Source organism: Hyperoodon ampullatus (assembly GCF_949752795.1).
Source record: "Hyperoodon ampullatus genome assembly, chromosome: 3".
NCBI classification, from domain to species: domain Eukaryota; kingdom Metazoa; phylum Chordata; class Mammalia; order Artiodactyla; family Ziphiidae; genus Hyperoodon; species Hyperoodon ampullatus.
The window spans coordinates 35,800,575-35,827,809 of record NC_136916.1 but is presented as its reverse complement, the minus strand read 5'-3'; the positions used below and the strand labels follow the sequence as shown (position 1 = coordinate 35,827,809).

The 27,235-nt window shown below is 38.6% G+C and overlaps 1 protein-coding gene across 1 annotated transcript in view; it reads right to left on the bottom strand.

Annotated features, from left to right (window-relative positions):
• Window positions 1–4,493: 4,493 nt before the first annotated feature.
• Window positions 4,494–27,235, bottom strand: part of BTBD1 (BTB domain containing 1) — a gene marked incomplete at its 5' end in the record, with an annotated part of 45,668 nt that continues 22,926 nt past the window's right edge. Inside the window, 5 exons of the mRNA XM_079700846.1 lie at window positions 4,494–4,885; window positions 5,399–5,545; window positions 8,952–9,039; window positions 16,112–16,304; window positions 26,905–27,102. Coding sequence (XP_079556972.1) covers window positions 4,727–4,885; window positions 5,399–5,545; window positions 8,952–9,039; window positions 16,112–16,304; window positions 26,905–27,102 — 785 coding nt within the window. The 3' untranslated portion in view covers window positions 4,494–4,726. The remainder of the gene's footprint in view (window positions 4,886–5,398; window positions 5,546–8,951; window positions 9,040–16,111; window positions 16,305–26,904; window positions 27,103–27,235) is intronic.

Sequence of the window (27,235 nt, the reverse complement as noted above, 5' to 3'; positions counted from 1 at the left end):
GTAGTAGCAGTGGGAATGGAGAACTGAGAGCTGATCATTTCAAGGATACTCAAGAACTAGAATGATCGGAGCTTGGGGAATGACTGGCTGTGGGAATGAGAGTGAAGAGTCAGGGAAGATGCCCAGATTTGGCGCCCGAGGAGCAGGTTTGGGAGTCTGAGGTGAGTTGTTCGGTCCGGGACATAATGAGTTTGAGATAGCTGTGGGACACTAAGTAGAAATATTAAGGGGGTAACTGAATGTCTGTAACTGAAGCTTGAGAGATCTGGACTGATGATGGATTCTGGAGCCCTCTGAAAATAGATGGTAATTGAAGCAATGCACGTAGATGAGATAAAGACTCAGAGAGTGCAGAGCATGAGGGCCCAGGACAGAACCCTAAGAAGATGTAAAGAAGAGAAGGCACCAAATGACATTGGCCAGATGTAGGAGTACGTAGCAGCCAAGAAAGGGTACTTCAAGAGGGCGTAGTCAACAGGGAGTAGTGCCACAGAGAAGGCATGTAAAACAGAAATGAGCGGTGTTAGTGACCTAGGTGCTAGCAGTTTCAGTGCAGAAGATGAGATAATGCGTGTAGAAAATAATTCGATTTCACTGTGAAGGAGTAACTGGTATTGGAGGCGCACATGATGTTAAGATGTTTTTTCTTTTTTAAACTGGATGAGAATTAACCACATTTGAATAGTCATAGGAATAAGCCAAGAGAGGAGACGTTACAACAGAGGGAAGTGGGGGGAGGTTCTGAGCACAGGTGGAGACTGACCTGTCTACAAGAAGCCTTACTCAGACACCCCTTCCTTCACAAGAGAAGGAAAAGTTTAGGTGCACATGTAGCTGTGTGTATAGGTTTGATGCGAGGAGCTGGAGTTCTTTCATTAGCTGAAGGAGAGGAGGTGTTGAAGATGTGAAGAGAGTGGAACAGATTTAAATACTCTGGAGAATGTCAAAGAGCTAACTGTTGAAACTCTCACTCTGCAACACTGATGGTCTAGCTGAACTTGGAGACCATGAAATCATCATGACCCCAGTCTTGTACAGTTATAGCATTTTTAAATGCCTGGACCCAGCAGCCAGGAAGTTGAAGATAAGGCAGACAACTGGTTTCATCCAGGTGGGTATGAGGGGGTTGAGGGTTACTGAAATGGTTAATGGTGATCAAAGATCAAAAGTGGAGAAGGAAAAAACCCAAAAGATCAAAGGTGGAGTCTACTAGGGTAGGGAAGGAAGAGGGTTGACAGAAAGGACGGAGAGGTCAAGGGAATGGCAGTCTTGAGGTTCAAGGACACATGTATGGGAGTATGTGTGAGAGCTGAAGAGGCATCGAAGGTTGTGGTCAGGGTGTAATGTCTGAATTTACCATTTCAGAAGTAGTGCGAGTCCATATGACAAGGTACATGGTGTGGTCATGAGCAGGAGTGATTGACGTGAAATGGTGAAGGTTACTGGAGGTTAGGAAGAAAATGGAAAGCTAGGTTTGGCTGGGTTGTCCACCCACTTGGATACTGAGGCCACTCAGTGTGAAGGCTTTGATAGAAGAAAGTGAACCAGGTGTTAAACCAAAGCCATATTTTCTTTGAGATCAGTTAAGAATTGGGGCACAAAAGCTGAATCACCATTATATAGTTTGGGGTGAAGTCATGACAGCCTCAGTTAAAGCTTTGACAGCTTAGATGGAAATAAAAGGGGCACTTGCAATCGTGGATTATTGTTATCTGGCAGTTGACTAGATGAGTGAAGGCAGAGAGGGGGAAGAGGTGCCCTGCAAGGACCATTCAGACTTTCCCAAAGGTCACTCAGGAGTGGGGGGTGGAGAAGGGGGAGGGGAAAAGCCATCAGCTCCATTTGCCACCCAAACTGTACATCTGTTGTTGCTTCTGCCCCGAATCTTTGCCTCTGGAAAGAGTTGGAAAAAATACTGCCCAATGGTAAAAAATAAATAAATAAATAAAATAAGGGCTATGATCCAAATGGCAGAAAACCCATTATAAATGTTTATACTGGTTCCTATTTTCTTTTACATTTCTTTCAGGTTATAGCAAAGTTCAATTTAAAAACTCAATCTTATCTTAGCCTTTGCCAATGGAGAAGATGGATTTTTTGAGTGTGCAAAAGACTAAATGAGCCGTGTAGCTCTTGGGGCTGGGATTACTATAGCACCGTCCTCTCTTACGAATGATGCATTGTCTAATTCAAGGGACAATTTTCAGGTTTTGAATCTGGATAACTAGAACAGGGAAGCAAAAAGGAGACTGTTTGAAGGAGACAGGACTTGAAAGGGAACAATGTTTTGTCTAAAACGTATTGCATTTAACATACTGCATTTGAAGACCTGGCTCTCTCTAATGTCCGATAAGGTTGTCTGTTTCCCAGTAAATTTTTTTTCTTGCAAATTAAAAGTACTACTTATGTGGGCCTTAAAGAAAGAACACTTTGATAATGCAAACAAATAATCACAATTTGTTGGGTAGATACTGGAGTAATCACTCTTTTAAAAAATAGAAATTGCTTATATTCTACAGTAAATACAGATGAGCCAAGTATGTTTTTGGGTCTCATTATAAAGTTTGAGAACGGTGGCATTTTGGGACCCAGCAAAATAATATTTTCCCATTTTGTAGCTTGGGAGATAGATCTGGGTTTAAATTCTGCTTCCCACCACTTACTGACCTTTTAAAACATGAATTTCTTGGCCTGTGAAATGGGTATTATAATAGTACTTCCTGATATAATAGTACTTACTGATGTTGTGAGAAGCAAATGAGAACGTGTGTAAAGTACTCAGTGCAGAGCCTGGTACCCAGGAGTCACTCAGGTAGCTCTATTAATACTAAACGATGGCGAGATGGTCCTTACACTATATCAGAGTAAATAACAAGAACAGTTTCCTTTCTCTCACCTACTGAGAGTAGAACAGGGGAGAAAAACCTGAGACTGAAAAAAACTGATGAAGCAGCAGGCGGCAACAGTTGTTGCTGCTATAGTTGCTTTAAGGCAACAGTAAGGCATTCTTACTATGGGTTGCATTACTTCCATAAATTAAAAATAAGGTTCAACCTCAATTAACTAGAAGCTTTGTTCCAAAATGGTGTCTTACACTCAACTTTTAGAAAAGACAAATGACAAAAAAATAAATAAAAGTACAATAGATATTTATTTTTAAAAAATTCCAGGGTATGTCCCATGTCTGTAAACGGTTCTTGTCCCTTGTATGACTACCTGCAGTTACATGAGACCTCTGCCACCACCACACCTCACTACCTTATTGAAAATATCAAATACTTTAGATGGAAATTTTTTTAATCCTAATTAGCATTTAGAAAAAATTTTTAAAGTTGAAACTTAAAAGAATTGTGATTTCTACACATCTTCCACAACTATTTGATATAGCTTAATCACACACACACATACATATATATATATATTTACGGTACGCAGGCCTCTCACTGTTGTGGCCTCTCCCGCTGCAGAGCACAGACTCCGGACGTGCAGGCTCAGCGGCCATGGCTCACGGGCCCAGCCGCTCCGCGGCATGTGGGATCTTCCCGGACCGGGGCACAAACCCGTGTCTCCTGTATTGGCAGGTGGACTCTCAACCACTGCGCCACCAGGGAAGCCCAGTCACACATATATTTTTAATGAGATAATCATTTTGAAGGGAAAGAAAAAATTTTACATAAAAATTTTGCTTTATAAAACTGTATAAATGTCATTCTGCCAATATACTTCCTATCCCCTCCTTAGGCAGCTGTACCTGTGACCGTGAGGTCATGAATGTTAAACATTTTATTTCTTGGACAGAACTGTGTAGGTGACAGAAAGTATACTTTTCAGGAGTGATTCTGTTGGATATCTTTGAAGTTTCAAAGCAGTTGTTAGAGATGTTAGTATTTCATTCCAGTTCTTGCTGTGTAAGATTATCGCCACAGAGCTGAACTGATATCTGTTTACTCAGCCACCATCAGCACCACCGCCATCATCTCAATCTTGGGAATTCTCAACCGCATCCCCCCCAGAGAGAGACATGTACAGTGGTGCAGCTTAGTGATAAAGAAGCCAGTCTCGGAGTACACCTTTAGATCCTTTGTTTATATCACATTGTGAATTCGTACAAATTTCATTTATCGTTTAAAACTGTACTATGGAACATATTATACTATTATAAAATATCCTTTTCTGTAAATGCACTGAAGATTTTCTTTGGCATTTGTTAAGCCTATTTCTAGCAATACTGCAAATGCTAACCACCAGATAGTTAGAAACTCCAAAGATGAGGTGAGTTTTCTTCATTTTCTGAAATTAGTTATTTGAGTTATAGGAATTCTGTAGGAATACTGACCCACCTCATCTTATGTAACCTTCAAAACAGTTAAAACAGGAAAAAAAACAAACCAGCTATATAAAACAAGAATCTTTCAGTTATAAAACTGCTGAAAGATCATGAGTCAGCTAATCTATGAAATTATGCAAGATAAAGCTGAAATAGCTGTGTTTTTTTTAAACAATTAAACCGGTTCTTTTTTCCCCTAACGTTATAAGAAAATGGAAAATCTCCCTTTAAATCATGCAGAGATTTAAGTCAACACTTATCTTTTCTAAGAAACTAAAATGTCTCTTATCTTAGTTATAAATATTCATAACACGCAAACTCTTTTCTGTGGCCAGTTTTTTATGCCTTTGAGACTAGACTGTATGGTGCTATTTAGCCAGTATGTATTATAATGCTGAATTATGTATAAAATATTATTTCTGGTATTTGTCCATCTTCTATTGAAGTGCCATTATTATTGCCAGGGGAACTAAAAAAGAAAAAAACAGTCTTGCTAGCAGTAGGTGTTTCATGCACTACTTTCTTCAGTCCTTTTGTGCCATAGTGGGAATCTGGACCCTAAATGAGAACAAAAGCTTCATTAGTAATTTTCATTTAATAAGCACTCAATTTAATGTGGTATTTTAATTATGTTACCGATCTACTGTATTTCATTATAGCTCTTGTATAAAAATTTATGCCAAGTCATTTAAGGAAAAATGTAGTTTTTGCTACAAGCTAATTAATGACTAAAAATACTGAATGTAGAGCTCAGCTATTAGAGGACAGTGAAATGGTTTTAAGGAAATAATTGTTTTATTTTACCTTCTGTCAAACTTACAATCTCCTACTCAAACAAAGGGCTATTTCTTATGAAGAACTATTTCTTTCAGAGCAGAGCTCTGCTGAGAGGCACTGCTCTTCTCAAAGCAGTGGAATATTTTAGCTCCCACCTTCTTACCTTCCCTGCTTCCGACAAGGCTGTACTGCTAGTGACTCTCAGCTTCTACTGAAACACGCTCTCTATAACATTCAAGAGGAAACCGTGGGCCCCACCAGCTCACCACCTGGGACATTCAGGAAGACTCTTACTTTGAGTGTTGCGCATGCTGTGTAGCACACGTTGGGTAGGATCTCTATGGGTTCTTTGAACATGACCCTGAATGTGTTAGCAGTCCCATCACAACTAAATCCAGTATCATTTTGTCCCAGGGTTTGTTTTTTTTCATATTCAATGATCTGTAATTTTTAAAAGAGAAATTAAATTTAAGTTAAAACAAAGTTTCGTAGAAGAGAGTATGAAGCCCTTAGGCACAGCAGAATAGACTACTACATCTCTCTGCTATAATTTTTATCTACTGTCTCTAACCACCAAAGATGGCTTTAAACACGCTGTGAGAAAATGCCTTCACTGCAGTAAGGATGGGGAGGATGTCAGATAACTGGGCCTTGGCTGCAGGAGAAAGGAGCTTCTAAAAAAGACACATGGCTTGGGAACTGGTGTGTGGATTTTAGACACCTGAGGGAAATGAGCCTTTGCTAGCCTATGTCTTGTTGCTGGGAAATTCCTGTAGCATTTCCTATGTGGATATTTCAAAATATGAAAATTCTGTCTTTTCGATTTAGTTCCGTAACCTGTGCCAGGCACTGAGGGACACCCTCAAGGAGCTTCTAGTCATTAGAGAAGACAAGTAAACAATGACAATTCAGTACAGCACCTGCAGTAGAGAGCTATGCATAAGATGAAGTGGAGGAGGAGAGGAAAAACTGATTTGTCAGGAAGCGGGTGAGACTCCACAGAAGAGAGTTTTAAAAGCTCAACTCAGAGGTTACCAGGTTATAAGAGAAAAGTCTTCATGCAAGGGAACAGTATGTGTGGAGGCCAAGGCTCACAAAGCCATCTTTCTGCATACATCAGGTAAAAACAGTAATAGTAAAACAGGCTGAACCAGTACATGCAGCGAGAGATCAGGACAGCGGCCACCTCAGGCGGGATAGTGACCAGAAAAGATCACAAGGGGATGTCTGAGGTGCTGTAATACCCTGTTCCTTGATCAGGCTGCTGGTTACAGAAGTGTGTTCACAGTTTATGAAAAGGGAGCATACGTACCACTTATGTCTACTTTTCTGTATGTACAGTCGGCCCCCTGTATACGTGGATGCAGAACCTGTGGATGTGGAGGACTGACTGTACTACGTCATTTTATATAAGGGGCTTTGAGCATCCATGGATTTTGGTAACCACAGGGGGTCCTAGAACCAATCCCCTGCAGATACTGAGGGACTACAGTATATCACACAGTTCAATTAAAAAAAAAAAAGACATGATGGTGCCCTGGAAAAAGTAGTAAGACATAGGATTTCGTTGTGGCAGTGTAATCTAGAGTAAACCACTTCTCCAAGCCTCAGTTTTATCTTTTAATTTGGGAAAAAAACTTGTTTGCCTTCTTCCTAAGGCTACTGTGAGACTCAAATTATAAAACTACAGCAACAACGACAGCAACAGACTACGTTCCAAACACTTTACATGCGTCATCTCAACCGTTGCTCACAAAACCATAAAGGAGGTACCACTACTGTCAAAGTAAACAAGGACACTGGGGCTCAGAGAGGTTACTTGATTTGCCCCCAGTCACACCCTTGAGATGGTAGAGCTGAGATTCAAACCCAGGCAGTCTATCTGGTAGTGTTATCTAGAGGGTGCATGGGACTAGCCACTGGGCGGAAGAAAACAAAGAGAAGTCCTACTTCTCTTCATTTTATATTTTATCATTTTAATATACCTATAACCCCGATGCCCTCCCTCAGACTGTACACAAGGAATCTGGTGTCTCATGTAATATGTGAGGGGCACTGAAGGAAGACAGGGGTTCCACAATTGAAGAGAATGACTGTGGGGCCCTCACTCCTTCCCAGGCCTGCACATTATACGGCCTGCTTAAGGGGGCTTATGGATCTTATGGATAGGATCTTAACAATATATAAAGTAAAACGGGGAGTGATCAGGAAAATCTTTTATACCCCTGAGAGGTCTGTGTTTTTCTGGCATTAAAAATTATAGAAAAAAAATTTCCTAACCTTTAAAATCTTTCAAATAAACAATTTCAGTGGCTTTGGTTTATAAGAGCAACGAATTGACATGAATGATTTAATTTATAGCTGAATTTCACTATAAACGTTAGTGGATTGAATTTAAAAATAAGCATGATTTCATTAGCACAGCTAATAAAGCAATTCTTCCATTTGGAACAAGGTGTCTTTGTGAGGTAGTAAAGTATCTTTTTCGGCTGTCATCAGACCAGATCTTTGTTTATTTTTGTCTGCGTAGGGTCCTCCTTGCTGCACACGGGCTTTCTCTAGTTGTGCCGAGTGGGGGCTACTCTTCATTGCAGTATGCCGGCTGCTCATTGCAGTGGCTTGTCTTTGTTGCGGAACACGGGCTCTATGCACGAGGGCTTCAGTAGTTGTGGCATGCAGGCTCAGTAGATGTGGCGCACGGGCTTAGTTGCTCTGCGGCATGTGGGATCTTCCTGGACCAGGGCTCGAACCCGTGTTCCCTGAACTGGCAGGCAGATTCTTAACCACTGTGCCACCAGGTAAGTCCCCGGACCAGACCAGATCTTTGAATTGTTGTGTATCTTGAAAGTCAATGATGCATTTTGATCACAAAGTTCACCAATGTTTTTACTATTAAAAATAGTATATTAGGGCTTCCCTGGTGGTGCAGTGGTTGAGAGTCCGCCTGCCGATGCAGGGGACATGGGTTCGTACCCTGGTCCGGGAGGATCCCACATGCCGCGGAGCGGCTGGGCCCGTGAGCCATGGCCAATGAGCCTGCGCGTCCGGAGCCTGTGCTCTGCAACGGGAGAGGCCACAACAGTGAGAGGCCCACGTACAGCCAAAAAAAAAAAAAAAAAAAAAGTATATTAATTAACATTTTAGAGAGGGCAGTTTTTTCAGCTGAAAGAAGTCTGAAACATTGTTCACTTCCTTTTTTCATTTCTATTTTTTGTGTTTTAATTTATGTATAATATAAGTATAGTATTGCATAGGTATATGTGTATAGTAAATAAAAGTACAATGTAGATGTGTTTCAAAAATAATTTCACTAACTGGGATGTGCAATCAAAAGTGTGGAGAACATTGGTTGACTGGAAGGGAAGGAGAGAGGTGCTTCACTTTCTTCAAGATTAAGTAATTGTGTTATATCTGAAAGAACTGAGGTGGAGCAGACCTAAGAATGGGGCAGGGTATGGTCAGACAATCAGAAATCAGAGGTGTTACCAGTAGTTATAGGAAATTAGACAGTCTCAAGCCCTAGAGTTCAAAATACCATGAAAAAAGCAGGTGGGTGTTTTGAGACAGTCAGTGCACAGCAGGAAGAACTAACAGAAGGGTTTCCTGGACAAAGGAGAGCTCCCTGTATGTTAATGCTTCTGTTAAGGACCCCAGGACCTCAATTTTCTGAAACTACACTTTTTAGATCAATTGTAAAATGGAACCCTCTAGGCTTAAAATACTAATAGGCTTTCTGATGCCCGGGATAATTATACTGAAATTTGGATTTTGCCGAAACAATATCTTATCGTAAAATGACACTTGTTATATATTTCAGATGGTATACAGTGGGCAAAAAAAAGTGTACCTGTATATTCACTTGATAATCCGTGGGACCATGAATAGATCCATATAAACCAAATCCGACTATAGAGATTCTTCTATTAACTGTGAACCTGAGAGAATGAGGCCAAATATAAAATAACATACATAATTCAGTAAGCATTCATACTCCAAAGGCTTATACATTTTTAAAGTGTTACTCAGAACATCTAATTTTGCTCATAATAAAGAAAACTATCAAAAATTAAACATCCTTGGAAATGTCATTTGCTTACCAAAAAACTCTTGCTAGAGTAACTTATTGGGAACTTAAGTAGAATCTGTTTTCTGTACTGTACATTTTTGAGCCAAGCAATTTATTTAACCTAAATACCCACTTTTGTTGTGATGATAATTTTAGTCCAAATCTGTCTGCACATCTCCTTCATGAACAGAGATGTGTCAGCCATCAGACCTGATGTGCAGCGTCTGAAACTCTGACAATTCTTCAGCTCAATGAATACTTACTGGGCCTGGCACTGGGGAAATAATGGTCAACAAGACAGTCTCTGCCCCTACTGCACTTATGGCCTAATGGAGGACACTGATAATAAATAAGTAAACAAAGGGATAAATCATTAATTATAAATTGTGATAAGAGTTGTGAAGGAAGCAGGCTGCTGTAACAGAATTGGTGGTGGAGGTCTGGGGACAGGACCTAAGTTACACAGGTGGATCAGAATGAGATTTCACACTAGAACAATTAGCAGATCCAGTTTAGACACCATAGTTAAGAAATAGACCCACCTTACTCCATTTTATAAATGTATAAAAACTAGCATCACGCACAAATGGCACTAAATGACTGTATAATAAGAGATAATCTAAAATATAAAGCAGTTATCCTCAACATTTCATACTTTAAGAACTGAAGTAACAAGTTTTATTATTATTACTACCATACCATTGCCACTTTATGAGCACTTCCTGTGCCAGGCACCGAGCTTCAGTTCCTTACATGAATTATTTCCTTTAGTCATCATAACAGCTCTATAAACTAAGTAACACAGTATGATTTTTATCATCCTGTTTTTATAGCTGAAAAAACTGAGATTTAGAGAAGTTAACTTGCCTGGATCAAAATGTGTAGCAGAGCTGGGACACAACCTCAGGTCTGCATGGATCAAAAGGTCACATTCTTAATCACTATGTTAAACTCCCAGTATGAGGATCACCTTAAATTTTTTAAAATATATTATTTATAATTTTTTATTATAAAAAAGCAATATATTCTCTGTTTAAAAAAAGTTAGAAAATGCAGCTAAGCAAACAAGAGGAAAAATTTAAAGCATCTCTAAATCTACCATCTAGAGATAACTTCATTTTCAATTTGGTGCACTTCCTTTTCAAACTTTTAGTTCTTTTTTTTTTTTTTTTTTTTGCGGTACGCGGGCCTCTCACTGCTGTGGCCTCTCCCATTGCAGAGCACAGGCTCTGGACGCGCAGGCTCAGCGGCCATGGCTCATGGGCCCAGCCGCTCCGCGGCATGTGGGATCTTCCCAGACCGGGGCACGAACCCGCGTCCCCTGCATCGGCAGGCGGACTCTCAACCACTGCGCCACCAGGGAAGCCCAGTTCTGTTTTTAAACAATAGAAAAACAGACTTTTTTCTATGAACATATATGTATTATTTTAAAAACCATGTCAGAATATATATATTTTTGTAACTTCATGTAAAAGGTAAAAAACTACTACTGATTCATTATATTTAAACAATTCCTACTTGTTAAATAATCTAGGTTATTTGCAGCTTTTGTTATTATATAACAATGCCATGATGAACAATCTTATAGCTAAATCATTTCACAGTGCCTTCATTATTTCCTAGAATAAATTCCTGGAAGTAGATTTTCTGGGGAAAATGAAAGGCATATTCTTAAGGCGTTAGATGAACTTTATCAAATTGCTTTCTGGGAAGATTATAAAACTTTACACCCAACAAGGAATGAAGATCATTTCTATCTCACTCTCAACAACCACAAGTATCTTCATTTCTTTTTGCTGTTGAGAAACTGATGATTGACAAATTCTATTTATATTTGATTACTGAGTTAACACATTTGCTCATATGCTTACTATCTACTTGATTTTCTCTTTAATGAAAAACCCACTCACGTTCTTTTCCCATTTTTCTCTGCTGATGAGTGTCCTTTTCATGTGGATTCGAAAGACCATGTTATATAGTTATTATATGCTTTGTCAGTAACATCCATTACAAAAACTTTCCTATTTGTCATTTATCTTTTAACTTTATGGTGGTTTTGGATGTAACGTTTTGAATTATTTGTAGTCAAATTATGATCTATGCCAAGTTCAGAGAGGCCTATCTCATCCTTATAATAAATAAACATCCTGTTCTGGCACCTTCACGGTTTCCTTTTAACGTTAAAATTTTAATTTATACAAATATTGGAAGATGGCATCAGTAAAGATCTAACTTTATTTTCCCAGTGGTTAATCCTTCCTCACATTCTAAATGTTCATTTACATTAGGTTGGTTTCTGAACTCTGTAGTATGTTCCGTACAACATTCTCTTACAGCTTTACAATATTTTTCGTATTTGATTAATACTACTCTTTTAAAAAAGATACCTTTACTTTTTGCAGATTAATTTTAGAATAATTTTGCCAACCCACTCCTCCCTACCAAAAACATGTGACTTCTACAAGGAACTGCCTAACTCAGAAAGGTTAGTTTGGAAAGACACTGTCTGATTCCAGTCGAAGTTCTCCAATTCTTTATAAAGATACCATACTGTACATTTCCTATAGGATTTACCCCTGCTACTTTATGTTATTTGTTACTATTGCAAGTGGGGTCTGTTTTTACTCACCATTTTAACTGAAAATTCAAACATTAATTTTTTTTTTTTTTTTTTTTTTTTTTTTTTTCCTGCATCGCATGGCTTGCAGGATCTTAGTTCCCTGACCAGGCATTGAACCCGGGCCACCACCCTGAAAGCACCAAGTCCTAACCACTGGACCGCCAGGGAATGCTCTAAAATTTTTTTATTGTGGCAAAATATATAACAAAATGTACCATCTTAAGCATTTTAAAGTGCACCATTCAGTGGCATTAAGTAATTCACACTGTTGTTAACCATCAACACCACTCATCTCTGTAAATGAATTTTAATGACACAGGAACATCACTGGTTTTTGCACATACGTTTTATAAGTTGCCACTACTCTTTATTTATTGTTTCTAATAGATTTTTACTGATCCTGAGGCTGTCTGGGTGGACTAGTTGTTCTCAAAAGGAGTTCTGTGCCCAAGGAGGCAGGCTCTGTTTTCACAAAGGATATGAAGCACCACTGACAGGGAGCCAGGGACACCAGATTTACTGCAATACTTAGGAAAGTCTCCCAAAACAAAGAATCCCAACCAACTTTCAAGTGTCCTGTCAGAATTCATATAGATGAAAAACTTGTTTTTAACTATGAGACTTGAACTTAATTCCTTTTTATTAATAAACCAAGATTTTTACAGCAATTTTAATATTCACTTTTACAAGAGGTGACTACTATACAAATCGAGGAAATATACAGTCATTTCTCATTATTTGTGGTAGTTATATTTTATAGTTGGCGCAAACACAGAATTAGCAAATACTAAGCCACTGCTCTTAGGGGGAATGTGTACACACACACACACACACACACACACACACACACACACACACACACCACTCATGTGGATTATAATCTTAAATCCTAAGAACGACTCATTCTAGTATATTCCATTTTCTGTGTTTCACGAAAGAGAAATGGAATTAAGGAGTGTTAAGTGACTTGCCTGAGGCCACCCCACTAACAGATGCCAGAGCTGGGATTCAAACTGTCCAATGGCCACAGAGCTGTAGTGTCCTGCACTGCACTGCCCCCTACCATCTCCATCTCTGTATGAGCGCTGAAATAAGAAGGTAGAGCATCCTCCTTGTTTGATCTCACACAGGAGCATGCTCCCAGGCAACTAAAATCTTTCCTGTGAATGACTAAGAAAGCGCTGCTGGTATTGATTTGGGGGTTACAAATAAATTCTAGCGTGTAGATGAGTTCTCAAATATGGAAACTGGATAAACAAGATGGACCGTAGTTTGCTTTAGTTGAAACTTTTAAAGAAAATGACAAAATTGGCAGCAGTGCTGCTCATGGTATTTGGGACATGAGTATAATACACCTGTTCCCTGCACCTACAGCTGTCTCAGTGTGCTGGTGCATACAGGTACTATCTCTGATTGCTTGTTTGTCTTCCGGTGCTGCCCAAGTGTCTACATATTGAAGTACACATTTGATTTTACTATCAGTTACATTTACTGTCCTTTACATTATAACTAGGCCATTATATCATTAAAAAAAAATGAAACACATTATCTATGAATTTCATTTCAGGTTAATAAAGGGGGAATACAAAATATTTATTACAAAAAAGGGAGAACTAGGTCTGATGGAGTGAAGAACTACTAATATAGACGTTATCTGCAAAAAATGAAAAACACCTCTTCCTCTCCAATATTTGTTTGTTTATATTGAAGTGTAGTTGATTTACAACGTTGTATTAATTACCTATATTTCTTTATCTTTATACCTACATCAATCAGAGTTTTAAGAACACTACTGAAAAACAGCAAGGTAACCAGGCATCCTTATCTTGAGGTTTCAATAGTCTATCATGTTAAAGAAGTATTCTTCTAGATCTAGCCTATTAATGGTTATATCTGGATCGAGGGTAAAATTTTATCAAAAGTCTTTTTGACATCTATCAAAGTAAATTTTTTTTCTTTGATCTGCTACCGTGGTGAATTACAGTAATATATTTCCTAGTTTTGCGCCTTTCTTTTTTTTTTTTTTTTTTTTTTTTTTGCGGTACACGGGCCTCTCACTGCTGTGGCCTCTCCCCGTTGCGGAGCACAGGCTCCGGATGCGCAGGCCCAGCGGCCATGGCTCACGGGCCCAGCCGCTCCGCGGCATGTGGGATCCCCCCGGACCGGGGCACGAACCCGCGTCCCCTGCATTGGCAGGCGGACTCTCAACCACTGCGCCACCAAGGAAGCCCTGCGCCATTCTTTCAATCTCCAAACTCTTATCTGCCTTTTTTTTTTTTGCACTCCTTTTGCATTGATGGACGTTATTAGGAATAGCCTTACAAAACTCAGTTGGATGGATGTTATTTTAAATGATGTTCATTGCACTGCTCAGTGTCCCCTTTCTAAGAAACCACAGGAGAAACTTAAGTCTCTGTATCTGAAATAGCCACCCTTCTCCTGAGCAATATGTGTACTCTTCGTGTGATAAACTCTTCAATTTCTGTAACTTTATAGCTTTAGAACCAAACTTAAGATGTCAGAACATGGATCTTGCATATTTATCTCCAATGGATGTATTTTTCCGACCCTGATTTATCACTTTTTTTAAAAATTGGACTATGGTTGATTTACATCTATTTGCTGTTATAGTATTATTCTTTTAAGGTACTGCTAGATTCAATATGCTATTTTATTTCTTTTCTATATAAGTGAGATTGACCTAGAAAATGTTTTGCCTTGTCAGATTCCTGTATAAGGAATATGCTTCTTTCAATAATTAATAATTAACCAAAAAGTATTTTCTTCTTCTTTTTTTTTCCCCTTAAATTTATTTATTTATTTATTTTTGCGGTACGCGGGCCTCTCACTGTTGTGGCCTCTCCCGTTGCGGAGCACAGGCTCCGGACGCGCAGGCTCAGCGGCCATGGCTCACAGGCCCAGCCGCTCCGCGGCATGTGGGATCTTCCCAGACCGGGGCATGAACCTGTGTCCCCTCCATCGGCAGGCGGACTCTCTCAACCACTGCGCCACCAGGGAAGCCCCTGTATTTTCTTCTTTTAATGTTCAACAAAACAACCTGTTCCCTGAATGTTTGATAAAACTCACCTGTCAAAACCACCTTGTGAAGGGACAGTTCTTTGATAACTTTTAATTTCTTCCATGGTAATTGGTCTATTCAGGCTTTCTTCTTCAGTCAATTTTGATAATTTATATTTGCCTATAAAATGATCCATTCCATCAAGATGTTCAATTTATTAGCACAGAGTAAACCCAGAATTAAAATAAAAATTTCCTCAGTATATTATTATATTCCCATTATTATTTGTAGATGTAAGTATGTTTTCTTTATTACCTTTGCCCAAGGTTTGCTTATTTTATTGGTCTTTATCAGGAACCAGCTTATATTTAACAATTCTACTATTTTTAATTCATTAATTTCTACATTTACCTATTCCCTTTCTCTTTTCATATGGTTCTTTTGCTATTCATTTTCTAGCTTCTTGGGTTAATGCTGAAATCATTTATTTCTACTCTAATTTATTTAATAAAAGTAGTTAAATATTGCTAATTCTCTGTGTGACACTTTGGCCTCATCCCCTAAGTTCTCACATATAGTATTCTCATTGTGAATTACCACTAGTCTACAAATGCATTTTTATTTCCATTTTAACCCACTATTTGTAAGAGTCCTCTCCCTCTTGGAGTTCTACTTTTAAACAAACTTCTTGTTAGTTTCTAGTTTTATACCAAAGTGCTATTAATATTAAATAAATGAGAATTCAAAAGGCATGTTTTATGAAAACAGGTAAATATTCTATTTTGTCATTTAACCTAAAGAAACACGGTAGAGCAAATATAAATTCCAAAAGGATTATATGCATGCATCTTTTAAAATTAAAAAAAAATTTTCCCGAAGTTGTTACAAATGTATACTGAGATATTTTCCATGCAACATCTATGCAAATAAAAATCTCACACTAAACCAAGTAAGATTAAATGTATTAAATTATAGCCCTAAGGCTGTAAAAATAATGTTTGATCAATTAAGGTCTAGACTTCAGCTCACCAGCAGTGGCAATCCAAACAAAACTCACAAAATAGAAGGCCCAAGTCAATCCTTTCTTACTCTACTTGTTTCCTAAAAGATTCCCTCACTCATAATTCAGTGGAGAGACCAGTAAGCCTCACTAACTTCTTGACTGTTGTATCAAGTTAGAAATGTATTAAACAAAGTATAAAATAAAATGTGGTTAATTATCTCCCACAATATGAACATAAAAGCCAAATGCGAGCCGCTGCCCCGCCCCACCCCACCCCCAAATCTACAATATGCAGATACCTGATTCGATCACTTGTTCCACTGTAACCCCACCGGCTCTCTACTTGCTGGAATCTATTGATGCAGCATTCCTTTCCTCTGAGGCAGCATCTTGGTCGATCAATGTATTCAACTCGGGGCTTAGGATTGACAGTAAAATGAAGAAAGAGGTTTACCACTTCACGATCTGACAGAATTCCAGACTGAGCAGGACCTGTAGAAATAAAAACATAAACCTCAATAAAAGTAACTTCACTGCAATTCCTAACTTTGTAATTCTCCCCATAATAATGTGAATTCAAATGTGAAAGATGTAAAGTAACAATGAGGTAGGAAAATCTCAGTATATATAATTTTAGCATATATATACATATATATGTATATATATATATATTTTTTTGGGGGGTGGTATGCAGGCCTCTCACTGTTGTGGCCTCTCCCGTTGTGGAGCACAGGCTCTGGACGCGCAGGCTCAGCGGCCATGGCTCACGGGCCCAGCCGCTCCACGGCATGTGGGATCTTCCTGGACCAGGGCACGAACCCGTGTCCCCTGCATCGGCAGGCGGACTCTCAACCACTGCGCCACCAGGGAAACCCCTAATTTTAGCATATATTTAATTTTAAAGTTTTACTAAATTCATCCGAGGTTAACCTAATATGTAAGTGTTAAAATCATTAATAAATCAAAGCTTAGATGAAATCCTGAGATCACAGAAAGATCCCTGGATTTTTCTATCCATTCGTCCTGAGTGTTCTGTTTCCCAGAAAGGGGAGAGTTGGAGAAGTGCTTACAGTGGCAGCCAGAGCTATCGTTACCTCTCCATTCCCCATCTGTCTGAGGCTGTAATCAAACAATGGAATATTTAGAGGTAGAAATAGATGGCAGAGTTCTTTCATTGTGGGATTTTGAAATTAGCAGAGGTCAGGAGCTAAGATTGGAAGAGCTGTGGAAGCAGCATTATCACATGCTATAGTTTTCTCATTCACTGTTTCTGGGAAGAGAAAATTCCAAACAGCTTAAATTTAACCAGGAATAAATGTTATTCCTCATAAAATATGCCAGGAGATTCCTTCCAAGGCTGGTAAAAACAATCTAAATAAGAGACTACAAAACACTAGAAATTTGGTTTAAGAAACTATAAGTCAGATTTTAACATAACATGCCCTAATTTTTAAAATAAATTTTTAGAATATCACACACAAAATATATCAACCTGCCAGACCTGGCCCCGTGGTTCATTTGCAATCTCTGGATAAGTGAAGATTGTAAAGAAGAAAAAGTACAATTACAAACTTAAAACATGCATTTTAGAGAAAAAAAAAAAAAGAAAAGAACCTAACTGGAACTGCATAAGATCAGAAGGGAGATGGGGGTGAAAACTCATGTATCTTTCTCAGAATGACAAGTAAGACAAAAGAATTAAAATGTTTAAGGTGATTAAAATGGATGATAAAAAGCAGAGACCGGGCTTCCCCGGTGGCGCAGTGGTTGAGAATCCGCCTGCCAATGCAGGGTACACGGGTTCGAGCCCTGGCCCAGGAAGATCCCACATGCCGTGGAGCAACTAAGCCCGTGAGCCACAACTACTGAGCCCGTGAGCCACAACTACTGAAGCCCACGAGCCTAGAACCCGTGCTCCACAATGAGAGAAGACACTGCAATGAGAAGCCCATGCACCACAATGAAGAGTAGCCCCCGCTCACCGCAACTAGAGAAAGCCCGCGAGCGCAGCAACGAAGACCCAACACAGCCAAAAATAAATAAATAAATAAATAATTAAAAAACAAAAAATAAATAAATAAAATAAAAAGCAGAGACCAACATACAGGTAACTAGTGTTCCTGAAGAACTAACAGTAAGAAATAGGATGATGCAATAATTCAAGACTACAGGTATACCTCGCTTTATTATGCTTCGCAGATACATTTTTTATAAATTGAAGGTTTGTGGCAACCCTGCATCAACAAGTCTGTTGCTGTCATTTTTCAACTGCATTTGCTCACTTTGTGTCTCTGTGTCACATTTTGGTAATTCTTTCAATAGTTTAAACTTCTTCATTATTACTATACTTGTTATGATGATCTATGATCAGTGACCTCTGATGTTACGAACCACACCCATAAGACAGCGAACAATTAAGTTATACAGGTATCTGCATAAATGTGTGTGTTCTGACTGCTCCACTGATCAGCCGTTCCCCATCTCTCTCTGTCTCCTCCTGAGACACAACAGTATTGAAATTAGGCCAATTAACAACCCTATAGTTGGGCTTCCCTGCTGACACAGTGGTTAAGAATCTGCCTGCCAATGCAGGGGACACAGGTTTGAGCCCTGGTCCGGGAAGATCCCACATACCACATACCATGGAGCAACTAAGCCCGTGAGCAACTACTGAGCCTGCACTCTAGAGCCCGCAAGCTACAACTACTGAGCCCACGTGCCACAACTACTGAAGCCCGCGCTTCTCAACAAGAGAAGCCACCACAATGAGAAGCCTGTGCAGCGCAACGAAGAGTAGCCCCTGCTCGCCACAACTACAGAAAGCCCGCGCGCAGCAACGAAGACCCAATGCAGCCAAAAATAAATAAATTTACTAAAAAAATTGAAAACAACAGCCCTATAGTGGCCTCTTAAGTGTTCAAGTGAAAGAACAGTCAAACATCTCTCCCTTTAAATCAAAAGCAGAAATGATTATGCTCAGTAAGAAGGCACGTCAAAAGCTAGGTCTCTTACACCAAAGAGTAGCCAAGTTGTGAATGCAAAGGAAGAGTTCCTGAAGGAAATTAAAAGTGCTACTCCAGTGAACACACAAATAATAAGAAAGTGAAACAGCCTTAATGCTGATATGGAGAAAGTCTGAGTGGTTTGGATAGAAGATCAAACCAGCCACAACATTCCCTTAAGACACAGACTAATCCAGAGCAAGGCCCTAACTCTCTTCAATTCTATGAAGGCTGAAAGAGATGAGGAGGCTACAGAAGAAAAGTCTGAAGCTAGCAGAAGGGGGTTCAGGAGGTTTAAGGAAAGAAGCTACCTCTGTGACATAAAAGGGCAAGGTGAAGCAACAAGTGCTGATGTAGAAGCTGCAGCAGGTTATCCAGAAGATCTAGCTAAGATAATTAATGAAGGTGGCTACACGAAACAACAGATAATTCAATGTAGACAAGTGTAGACAAATAGCCTTCTAGTGGAAGAAGATGCCATCTAGGACTTTGATAGTTAGAGAGGAGAAGTCAATGCCCGGCTTTAAAGCTTCAAAGGACAGCCTGACACTCTTGTTAGGGGCTAATGTAGCTGGTGACTTTAAGTTGAAGCCAATGCTCATTCACCATTCTGAAAATCCTAGGGCCCTTTAGAATTATGCTAAATCTACTCTGTGTTATAAATGGAACAAAAAAGCCTGGATGACAGCACATTTGCTGACAACATGGTATACTGAATATTTTAAGCCCACTGTTGAGACCAACTGCTCAGAAAAAAAGATTCCTTTCAAAATATTGTTCCTTGACAATGTACCTGGTCATCCAAGAGCACTCATGAAGATGTACAGTTGTTTTCATGACTGCTAACAGAACATCCATTCCACAGCCCATGGATCAAAGAGTAATTTAGACTTTCAAGCCTTATTATTTAAGAAGAACATTTTGTAAGGCTATAGCTACCATAGACAGTAGATTCCTCTGATGCATCTGGGCAAAGTAAACTGAAAACCTGGAAAGGAGTCACCATTCTAGATGCCATTAAGAACATCCATGATTCATGGAACAAGTTCAAAATATCAATATTAAAGAGAGTTTGGAGGAAGTAAACTGTAACCTTCATGCTTGACTTTGAGGGGTTCAAAGACTTCAGTGGAGGAAGTAACTGCAGATGTGGTGGAAATAGCAAGAGAACTAAAATTAGAAGTGGAGCCTGAAGATGTGACTGAATTGCTGCAACCTCATGATAAAACTTGAACAGATGAGGAGTTGCTTCTACAGATGAGCAAAGAAAGTGGTTTCTTGAGACAGAATCTCCTCCTGTTGAAGATGCTGTGAAGACTGTTGACATGACAACAAAGGATTTACAATATCACATAAACTTAACTGATAAAGCAGTGGCAGGGTGAAAGAGGACTAACTCCAATTTTGAAAGAAATTTTACTGTGGGTAAAATGCCACCAAACAGCATTGCCTGCTACAGAGAAATGTTTCCTGAAAGATTCAATCACTGTGGCGAACTTCATTATTATCTTATTTTAAGAAATTGCCACAGGACTTCCCTGGTGACGCAGTGGTTAAGAATCTGCCTACCAATGCAGGGGACACGGGTTTGAGCCCTGGTCCAGGAAGATCCCACATGCTGCGGAGCAACTAAGCCCGTGCGCCACAACTACTGAAGCCCACGTGCCACAACTACTGAGCCTGCGTGCCACAACTACTGAAGCCTGTGTGCCTAGAGCCCATGCTCCACAACAAGAGAAGCCACTGCAATGAGAAGCCTGTGCACCGCAATAAAGAGTAGCCCCACTCACTACAACTAGAGAAAGCCCGCGCACAGCAGTGAAGACCCAATGCAGCCAAAAATTTTTAAAAAATGAAAATAAAAAAAAAGAAAGAAGTTGCCACAGCCACATTAACCTTCAGCAACCACCACCCTGACCAGTCAGTAGCCGTCAACATCGAGGCAAGACCCTCCACCAGCAAAAAGATTAGGACTCGCTGAAGGCTCAGATGTTAGTTAGCATTCTTTAGCAATACAGTCTTTTTTAATTAAGGTATGTACTTTGTTTTTTTTAGACATAATGCTATTGCACTTAACAGACTATAATATAGTGTAAACATAACTTTTATATGCATTGGGAAACCAAAAAATTTGTATGGCTCACTTTATTGCGATATTCAATTTATTGTTGTGGTCTGGAACATACAATATCGCCAAGGTATGCCTGTATTATAAAATTTCCTTAGTTGAAAAAAGAAGTCTTCAGATCATGAAAAACCTTCTCAGATATATACCATATATACCATATACCTATTTAAAGAAAGTAATCAAGAATAAACCCAACAAATGAGTGAATCAAAATAAGGAATTCAAGAAGGTGTATCATAAAAGAACTGGTGATAAACACTAAATCCAATACAACCTATAATTAAGTCTAATACAGTTGTGTTTTTGTAGTATGTTATGTGGGTGTATAATCAGTTACCATAAAGTGGGCTAAAAAGGTTGAAAGGATGGAACATCATGCTAACATTCTTATCTTAAATAGGGAAGGTCAATAAATATCGTTTTATTATGAAATGAATTAAGAAAATTAGAGGGGAAAAAGTAAATGCAGAATTTATTATTTCCTAATCTCTAGACAGAAAACACACATACACACACTCAACAGCAAAACAAAGGACATAAAGGGAGCTCTCCATAAAACATTTTTGAAAAATATAATACAGAAATAATATGCATAACAGAAAAGAACATACATAACAGCAAAAAAAGAAACATTATTTGACTACATAAAAATATTAAGAAGTCTGTAAGATGGAAGAGCCTAAGTCAGAGAACAACTGTACATGAAACAGTACATAAAATAGCTATTTCATGTTAACAGAGAACAACTGAGGCAGTCAGTGCTTGAGAAGGGAAATGTATTGAGATGAAGCCCTATATCTGTCACCACCTTTCCCCTTGGGATATTTGCTGATTTGCTTCACAGGGCATAAATGCCACAGAGAAACTGGCAACCTAGAAATTGTGGTAGTCCTCAACTGACTGAAGAGACAAAAACTGTAATTCAAAGCTACCAAGGCAGCCAGACAATGATCCGGAAGAGAATACTTAATAGGCAAACAAGAACAACATTTTGTGCATAATTTCTCCTTGAAGTATTTGTCAACTCCTGGGCTTCCCTGGTGGCGCAGCGGTTAAGAATCCGCCTGCCAATACAGGGGACACAGGTTCGATCCCTGGTCCGGGAAGATCCTACATGCCGTGGAGCAACTAAGCCCGTGTGCCACAACTACTGAGCCCCTGTGCTGCAACTACTGAAGCCCGTGCGCCTAGAGCCTGTGCTCCGCAACAAGAGAAGCTACCACAATGAGAAACCCACGCACCGCGATGAAGAGTAGCCCCCGCTGGCCGCAACCAGAGAAAAGCCTGCGCACAGCAACAAAGATCCAACAAAGGCCCAACACAGCCAAAAATAAAATTTAAAAAAAGTACCTGTCAATTCCTAAGCTATGCACAAGCAAGAGAAAACTATGAGACCAAAAAAACAGGCAGAAAGGCGCTGCTAAGAGACTAAAGAGTTTAACAGAAATTTCTGTCCTAAAGCTAGGGAGAAAAATTCCCAAATATTTGAAAATTAAGCTATATAGTTAATAGCCTGTGGGTCAAGAAAAAAATTACCATGAAAATTAGAAAATATTTTTTATTGAATGACAATGAAAATACAACATATCAAAACTTGTGGGGAAAAAAAGGATGCTTAGAGGGAAAACTATAGACTTAAATGTATACACACAAAAAAATAAAGTTGAAAGACACTGTTTTGAGTATTTATCTCAAAAAGCCATAATGACTAAGTAAATAACCCCCAGCAAGTTAAAATTAAAGGAAGGAGATAATAAAGAAAAAAGCAGAGATCAATGAAATGGAAAACACATACACAATAGAGAAAATTAATAAAGCCAGAAGTTAGTTCTTGGAAAAAAATTAATAAAATGCATAAACTCCTAGGCAAGGCTGATTAAAGGCACAAGATACCAATATCAGAAAGGAAACAGGGGACATAATTTAGATTTCACAAACAGAGATAATAAAAGGATGTTATGAAATTCATGTTAACAAATTAAAGGTCTAGATGAAACTGTTAAAAAAAGAAAGAGAAAATCTGAAAAGTCCTACTCTACTCAAGAAATTGAATCTCTAATTAAAAACCTTCCACAAAGAAAACACTAGATCCAGACGGCTTCACTGGTGAATTCCCCTAAGCATTTAAGGAAAAATAGCACTAATTTTACATAAACTCTTGAATACAGAAAAAAGAAATATTCCTAACTTTTGTATGAGACCAGCATAACCCTGATAATCAAAATCTGACAATTTCATTACAAGAAAGGAAAAATTATAGCCTAATTTCTCTCATGAAGTAGTCCTAAAAATATTTTTTAAATCTGGCAAATTGGATCTAGTAATATATAAAAAGAATAATGCATGACAACCAAGTCTGGTTTATGTAAGGAATCCAAAGTTTTAACCTGGAAAATCAATCAATGCTATATTAAGCTATACTAAGAGAACAAAGGGGAAAACTGTATCATTATCTCAAAAGAAGAGAAACACTTGGTAAAATTCATGATAAAACCCTTAGAAGACTAGTAATAGATGGAAACTGCCTTAATCCAATAAAGAGTATCTACAAAAAATTTAGAGCAAGCATACTCTGTGGGGAAATACTGAAAGCTTTCTGCCTAAGACTAGAATAATGCAAGGATGTTCACTATCCATACTTAATACACTCAAGGTCCTAGGTCATACAATAAAGCAAGAAAAAGAAATGTCTAAGGATTAAGGAAGAAATAGAATTATTATTGTTTGCAGATCACATGATTGTACATATAGACTATGCACAATGATCTACAAATAATTATTAGAATTTATAAATTTAGCAAGATCACTAGATACAAGGTCAATACAGGAAAAATCAACTGTATTTCTATATACTGGCAATCAATCAGTTAGGACATGGAAATTAAAAAAACTAATCATTGTAATAACATTTAAGAAGTAAAATACATAAGGAGTAAACCTACCAAAAAATATGCAAGACCTCTACCAGAAAACTCAAAGTATTACTAAGAGAAATTTTAAAAAGACTTAAATCAATGTTCATTGATTGGAAGACTCAATATTATAAAAATGTCAATTATCTCCACACCAATTATGGATTCAATGCAATTCCAATCAGAATCCCATGACTTTTTTTGGTGGAAACTGACAAGCTGATTAAAACATTTAGGTATATGAAACTACCAACACAAAAGACCAAGAATAGCCAAGGTAATCCAGAAGAACAAAGCTAGAAGATTTTCACCACCAGATTTCAAGATTCAGTTTAAAACTACAGAAATGAAAACTCCACAGAATTGGTTCAAGGATGCACAAATATAACAGTAGAGCAGACTAAACATTCCAGAAATAGATTCATTCATATACAGGCACCTGATTTACAACGAAGTTAGCACTGCTGTGTATGGGGGCAAGGATAGTTTTTAATACATAGTCATGTGGGGAAAAAAAATGAACCTTGACCTCTACCTCACACCATACACATGTGTGAAAAAAAACCACAAAAAATAAAAACCCAACTGGATTACGGACCAAAAAGTTAAATGTAAAACAATAAAGTTCCTAGAAGAAAACCTAAGAGAATATCTTCACGACCCTGAGGCAGGCAAAATTTCTTAAGACATAAAAAGCCTTCACCTTAAAGGAAAAGACTGATAAGTTAATTCATTAAAATTAAGACCTTCTGGGCTTCCCTGGTGGCACAGTGGTTGAGAGTCCGCCTGCCGATGCAGGGGACACGGGTTCGTGCCCCAGTCCGGGAAGATCCCACATGCCGCTGAGCGGCTGGGCCCGTGAGCCATGGCCGCTGAGCCTGCGCGTCCGGAGCCTGTGCTCTGCAACGGGGGAGGCCACAACAGTGAGAGGCCCGCGTACCGCAAAAGAAAAAAAAAAAAAATAAGACCTTCTATTTATCAAAAGACAGCATTAAGATAATGAAAAGACAATCCACAGACTGGGATATTAGCTATAAGTATATACATTATATGTATCTATAATATATTCTGGATACAAGTCTTTTGTCAGATTACATACATATAATGGAGAGGATGTGAGGCAACTGGAATGAACTCTTTTTTTTTTTTTTGCGGTACGCGGGCGTCTCACTGCTGTGGCCTCTCCCGTTGTGGAGCACAGGCTCCGGACGCGCAGGCTCAGCGGCCATGGCTCATGGGCCAGCCGCTCCACAGCATGTGGGATCTTCCCAGACTGGGGCACAAACCCGTGTCCCCTGCATCAGCAGGCAGACTCTCAACCACTGCGCCACCAGGGAAGCCCCTGGAATGAACTCTTAACTCTCTTAGTTTGGCAGTTGAGTGTGAACTATTACAACTACGCTGGGCAACTATTTGGTAGGATCTACCAACGCTGAACATACGTATACTCTATGACTTTGCAATTGCACTGCCACCTGCTCAACAGAAATGTTCACGTATGTACACCAAGTGAGAGGTATAAGAATGTTCTTAATGGCCCCAAACAAACAACCCAAATGTCCAACAGCAGTAAAATGGATAAAGAAATCATGGCACATCCATTCAAGAGATTACACACCAATGAAAAAGAATGAGCTACTGCCACACACAACCACACAGATGAATCTAACAGACATAATGTTAAGAGAAAGAAGCCACACACAAAAGAACACATGCTGAATGTATGACTTCCAAAGTTTAGAAACAGACAAAACTCATTTACAGAAGCCAGAAAGCAGTCAAATTTGGAAGGGAGATTAAGGACTAGGAGGGGCATGATGGAGACTGGTGGGGTATGGTAATGTACTGTAAATTGATATGTGTGGTTAAACAGGTGTGTTCACTCTATTTGTTCACTTTATTATGTACATGTTATATTTTAATTTTAAAAGTTTACAAAAAGAAAAAATAAACATTGATTCTGACCAGCAAAAACAAAAACAACTTGTGAGAATACTGGAATATATATAATAAATCAAAAAGAAAAATGTGAATACCCCAAAAGAATAAAAGTCATGAACGAATACCCAGAGAAAACCATAAGTCAAAAAGACACATGCGCCCCAATGTTCACTGCAGCACTATTTACAATAGCCAGGTCATGGAAGCAACCTAAGTGCCCCTCGACAGATGAATGGATAAAGAAGATGTGGTGCATATATACAATGGAATATTACTCAGCCATTAAAAGGAACAAAATTGGGTCATTTGTTGAGACGTGGATGGATCTGGAGACTGCCATACAGAGTGAAGTAAGTCAGAAAGAGAAAAACAAATATCGTGTATTAACACATATATGTGGAACTCAGAAAAATGGTACAGATGAACCGGTTTGCAGGGCAGAAATAGAGACATAGTTGTAGAGAACAAACGTACGGACACCAAGCGGGGGAAGCGGCGGGGGTGTTGGGGTGGTGGTGGGATGAATTGGGTGATTGGGATTGACATGTATACACTGATGTGTATAAAATGGATGACTAATAAGAACCTGCTGTATTAAAAAAAAATTAAATTTAATTTAAAAATTCAAAAAAAAAGAAAAAATACAAATGGCCAATAAACATAAGGAAATATAGTTTTAAACCATTATGAGATTTTTTTTCTTTTAAATCAATCTGGCCATGACTTAAAAGCAGATGATACTCAATGCTGATATGGGAAACAAGAACTGGTCATAGAACTAAGAAGCATCAACCCTAAGAGTCAGAAAGATCTGTCATTGTAACTTTAGGTAAGGCACTTAACCTCTCTCAGGTTCAGTTCTTAAACCTATAAAATACCATATAATTTTTATATATTTATAATATACAAAATATTTTAAAAGATATAAAATACATATAATTTTTAAATATATAACCTACAATATTATCTTGAAGGGCTATTAGGAGAATTGAATGAAATTATACACACAAATGCACATACATAAACAGCTTCTCTTCCTCTCTCGCACAGGGAGACTGACTGCCCATTAAAATAGTTTCAAGTAGATTTTGGACAAGTTACAGCCTTACCGGCTGCAAACTCCTCAATGGTCATCAGCGGGAACCGGATCAAGGACAGTGCTTTCCCTAGAACTTTCTGTTTGTTTCCAAAAGTCACAGGCAATTGTTGTCTTTGACATTCCGCTTCTGCCCACCGTACAACAGCTCCAAAAAGTCGACTTTCTCTAATACTAAGAGTGTCTCTTTCTAGAACTGCACAGAGTGTGTCTACAGGTAAAATACAAAAATATGTCAAATTAGTAATATTTTGCTCTTTAACAAAATACTGACAAACATGCTTATATAAAATTTTCAAATCTCAATAAAAACAGGATACTTAAAACTATAGACTCTACACTTA